The 4,864-nt window shown below is 38.7% G+C and overlaps 1 protein-coding gene across 1 annotated transcript; it reads right to left on the reverse strand.

Moving 5' to 3' along the window:
• Positions 1–3,310: 3,310 nt before the first annotated feature.
• On the reverse strand, positions 3,311–4,615 carry LOC131079946 (aspartic proteinase nepenthesin-1-like). The gene has a single exon (XM_058017983.2). It carries the CDS (start codon positions 4,613–4,615, stop codon positions 3,311–3,313), a length of 1,305 nt encoding a protein of 434 aa, XP_057873966.2.
• Positions 4,616–4,864: the final 249 nt, after the last annotated feature.

Consider the following 4,864-nt stretch of genomic DNA (forward strand, 5'->3'; position numbering starts at 1 on the left):
TGATCTTAAACAGAAATTAGCCAGGTCATTTGCTATGAAGGATTTGGGTGCAGCTAAGCAAATTCTCGGTATGAGGATTACACGGGACAGGAAAAATAGAACCTTGAATTTGTCCCAAAGTGAGTATATAAAGAAGGTGTTGAAAAGATTTAACATGCAGGATGCAAAAGCAGTTAGTACACCTTTGGCTATTCATTTCAAATTGACTAAGGAGATGTGCCCAAAGGCACAAGAAGAGGTTAATAAAATGTCTAACATCCTGTATTCATTAACTGTTGGTAGTCTGATGTATGCAATGGTATGCACAAGGCCAGATATTGCACATGCAGTGGGAGTTGTGAGCAGGTTTATGAGTAATCCAGGTATGGAACATTGGAATGTTGTGAAATGGATTCTTCGGTATTTGAAAGGAACTACTACGAAGGCATTATGTTTCAAAGGATCTAATGCTGCTTTGAGTGGATTTGTTGACTCTGATCTGGCAGGTGATATTTATTCACGGAGGAGTACTACAGGGTGTGTTTTTACTATAGGGGGAACTTTAGTCAGTTGGATTTCTAGGCTGCAAAAGGTTGTTGCACTTTCAACCACTGAAGCTAAGAATGTTGCTGCTACAGAAGCCAGCAAGGAGATAATTTGGTTGCAATGTTTTCTAGAGGAATTGGGTCAGACACAAGAGGATAGCCCATTGTATACTGATAGCCAGAGTGCCATTCATCTTGCGAAGAACTCTGCTTTTCATTCAAGGACAAAGCACATTCAGCTCAGGTACCACTTCATCCGGACTGTTTTGGAGGAGGGTCAATTACGGCTTGAGAAGATTCACACAAGTGAGAATCCTGTCGATATGTTCATGAAGGCAGTTCCACAGGAGAAGCTGATTTCTTCATCAGTTTCTATTGGTCTTCTTGATTGATAATTGTGGAATTTATACCAGTCGAGTCCTAGTGTTTTATCCAGCGGATGCTGCATGTATAGTGGTGTCGTGTAGTAGCAGTCTCCAAGTGGGAGATTGTTCGATGTGGAGCTTAATCAGTCTCCAAGTGGGAGATTGTTGAAATGTGGCGACTGATCAGCAAAGTACGAGAAAAAAAAATTGTTGTTTTTCATTGATGAAAACCGACATTGTAATAAAACCCTAAAAAGGTCGACTTTGTTTGTTGCCCTAAAAACGCATGTTATAAGTGGCTGGGATGCTTAAGGCATTGTAAGGTTGATGTACTATTTTTGCTGGATAATAAGAAAGATTGGACAGCTGTGTATGGTGGACGTAACCCATTCTGGGTGAACCACATTAAATCTCTGTGTTATCTATGTCCTGTTTTATTTCTTTATCTTTTGTATTTAAATCTGCATATAATTGTTAGTTCATATTTGCTTCGAATCTGCTTGAAGCCCTGATAATAAATCCTCCGACACAAAAACCTTATGTAATCTCCTCTAAAATTCAAGTAAGACAAGAAAACTTATGTGGCCCATCTCCACATTAGAACCTCCCATAAACCCAAGCAAATGGAAGAAAAGACCGTAGAGATAGATAATGGCCATCAATGTTGCTCCAACCATGGGTATAGCCATTATCAATGTCAAAAATAGGTATTTTGGACACGTGGTAGATGTACGGCCTCCAGATAAATAAAATAGAGGAAGTTGTAAGTTGAATTAAATCAACTTGTCTATTGTTGTACAGTAATGTAGATGTATGATATCTTAGTTGAAGAGGACAAATGCGTGAAATTCACAATGTGCAAAATGACCATGTAGAGCAGTCCCTTTGCATTCCATGCAGGAAGATAACTCAAAAATGGTAAGTAATAATGTGCTACATTGAGCATGAAGGCCCCCAATATGATGTAGTTGTCCCTGCAAAATCATTAAAACATTATTCTTTATTACACCATCTTAAACTTCTTACTTTCTTTTACATAGTTAAAAAATTATGGATATTTTTATATGTTTATTAACATTATTCTTTATTACACCATCTTAAACTTCTTACTTTCTTTTACATAGTTAAAAAATTATGGATATTTTTATATGTTTGTTTGTTTGTTTTTTATTTTTATTATTTGTTAAGACTTTATTTTGGTTGTAAAGATGTATTTTTTATTGTAGAAATATTTTGAATAATTTTAATTTGTATTGATTTTTGAAAATGTTTTAATTTTAATTTTATTAAATATGTCAAATTTAAAAAATTTCATATACTTGTTTTTAATTTTGTGTTTTTAATATATTTTTATATTAGATTTTATTCTAATTGTAAACATCTAAAATAATTTCAAATTGTATTTTTTTTTAAATAAATTATGTAGGAGTTTTTTAATTATTATTTTATATAATATATGAATTTTATATTTTTTTTAAATGTTTGTATTAATTTTGTGTGTTTTATATGTTTATTTATATTTTTTATGTTAGATTTTATTCTATTTGTAAAAATCTATTATTATTATGAAGCATCTTGGCTAATTTAAAATTTCTACAACCTTTGCCAACATCCTTCCTGCCTGTGTCAAAATGGATGCTTTAAAAAAAGTTATGGACATTCATCGAAGCATAGACAAGTTGACAATGATTGCAGGATATAATAAAAATTTGGGTTTGTTGAAAATGCTTTAGGAAGTTTCAAACAAATGCATTTTTTATTATTTTCAATATTTGATGAAATAGGCTTTATAAACTCTCGAGCAAATGCAACTGAGAGGTGTAATGACAAATTCTACAACCTTTACCAACCTGCAGCAAAATGGATGATTTTAAAATAGAGTATGGGCATCTATCAAAGCCTAGACAAAACATGTCAGTATTAATGGAAAGAAATTTTGGTTTGATGGTTTACAATGATTGTAGGTAATGCACAACAAGGATTTGTTGAAAAAGTTTTAGAAACTTTCAAACAAATGCAATTGATAGATGTAAAGCCAAATTTAATAACTTTGCCACCATCCTTCTTACTTGTGATAAAATATGGGCAATTTTCGAACAAAATATTGACATTCATCAAATTGTAAATAGAACTTGAAAGTTTCCCTGAAAAAAAAATGTAATTTCATGATTTATGATTTATAATGATTGTAAGACATGTAAAAAAGAAATTATTGAAAAGTCTTTAAAATCTTTCAAAGTAAATGCATTATCCAAACTATATCGGACTATCGACGTAAGCATTGCTAGATCGTAGGTGGTGTTCCCATGTACAAAGAAGAGAGAGAATATTTAGGAGGCGAGATTGTAACCTGTATGTGCATGAAGGAGAAACTGACAGTGAGAAGGAAGATGGAAGGAAAGAAGGTTGGGGAAGAGAGGTCTAGAGAGAATCGCAGGTTGTGGGTTTGAAAGAAAGGATGTTGTCGGCGTCGTTGTAAAGGATGTGATAGTTCTGCTGCTGCACGTTGCCGAAGATGGAAGGTCCCGATGCAAGCAGCCCAGAAGAGCCCAGAACAGCCAAGCACAACAGCTGCTCCTTCCCGTCGTCTATCTCAATAAAGTAGTTTTCTGTCGGAATCTCGTAGTCAATCCCACCTTTGAAGTTGAAAGTAAGGGACGGAAAGGTGGGCTTAACTGAGCCGGCAGAAGGCATTTTGTAGCAGAGATCGAGTCCCGTGGAAGAGCCGTCTGCGGGAGTGAGATGAACGGCGGACTGGATGGCTGCCTTGAGAGGAGAGTATGCGGCCTCATCGAGAATGGTGACGGTGGTTCCAGAGTCGATGATCATCCCTCCGCTGCCGTTAGCCTTCAGATCGAATGTGCCCGGAGGAATGTCCAGGGCGGACCCGTCGACGGTGATTCCGGTGATGGGGATGTACCAGAACGTCGGAATGGTGCTGCTTCTGATCAGCTCCAGTGTCTTTGCGCCGCTCAGGGCAGCGTCGTTGCCGAAGAAGAGAGGGCTAGTTTTGGAGGTGGAGTCTGTGATGGGGAGGAGACAGTACGAGAATTTGCTATCGACCATGGACTTGGAGGCGAGCTGAGAGGTGAGGGAGAGAGGACCACGTCCCAACCCCACGAGGCCCCCGCCCTGCTGGAAGCCTTCGCCTTGATTGTTGTTTCCGCATCCGAAGGCGATTTCAGGAACGCGGGTGGCATTACCGATGGTGAATGTTTCGTAGGAGAGCACACCGCTGGTGGAGGACAAATCACCATAGAGATAAAGGTAGGTGCAATCGTGAGAGCAGTACTTGAGCTGCAATGCATTGCAGAGATCGCTGCCGCAGGGAACTTTGGAGTATGTGGAGGATTTGGATGGATCGAAGATGGGCGAGGGTTGTTTGTAGCACTGAATGCAAGGCATGCACTGAGTCCATATCAGATCACTCCCAGTGTCCACGATTGCGTCGAAGCTGACTGAAGGGCTTCCCACTCCCACTTTCATCAGAAATTCCCCATCTCCCACGTGAACGGGGGATTCAGCATCTAGCTGCTTGCTTATTGCTTTCTTCACAATTGCGTCTATTTTCTGTGATCGGCTCTTGCTTCGGACTACAGCACCCTTCAATCGCTCACTGAAGCTCAAATCTGGCTCTCTGCGGCTCAGTTCCACCCTCGTCAGCCCCAGATTTTCACCCGTTTTTGTCCAAGCAACTCTGCCACACGAACATGATATCATGCACATTATTATTATCAAGAAGATCAAGGCCAGCTTGCTACACCTTAACTGTTCCATTGCAATCCACAGACTAAGCTATAGTATCTACGACAATGCCCCTATAAAACTCCTTCAAGCTTCCTATGATATTTTGCTTTCTGACCATCTGCACCATGCATATATATATAATGGGAAATCATTTCTCGGACGGCCTACTCTTTGCCTGTGTCTTCAAATACTCTGGATTAAGTACGTCATCCAGCAAAACTCGCGATC

This window comes from Cryptomeria japonica, chromosome 10, assembly GCF_030272615.1.
Source record: "Cryptomeria japonica chromosome 10, Sugi_1.0, whole genome shotgun sequence".
Lineage (NCBI taxonomy): Eukaryota > Viridiplantae > Streptophyta > Pinopsida > Cupressales > Cupressaceae > Cryptomeria > Cryptomeria japonica.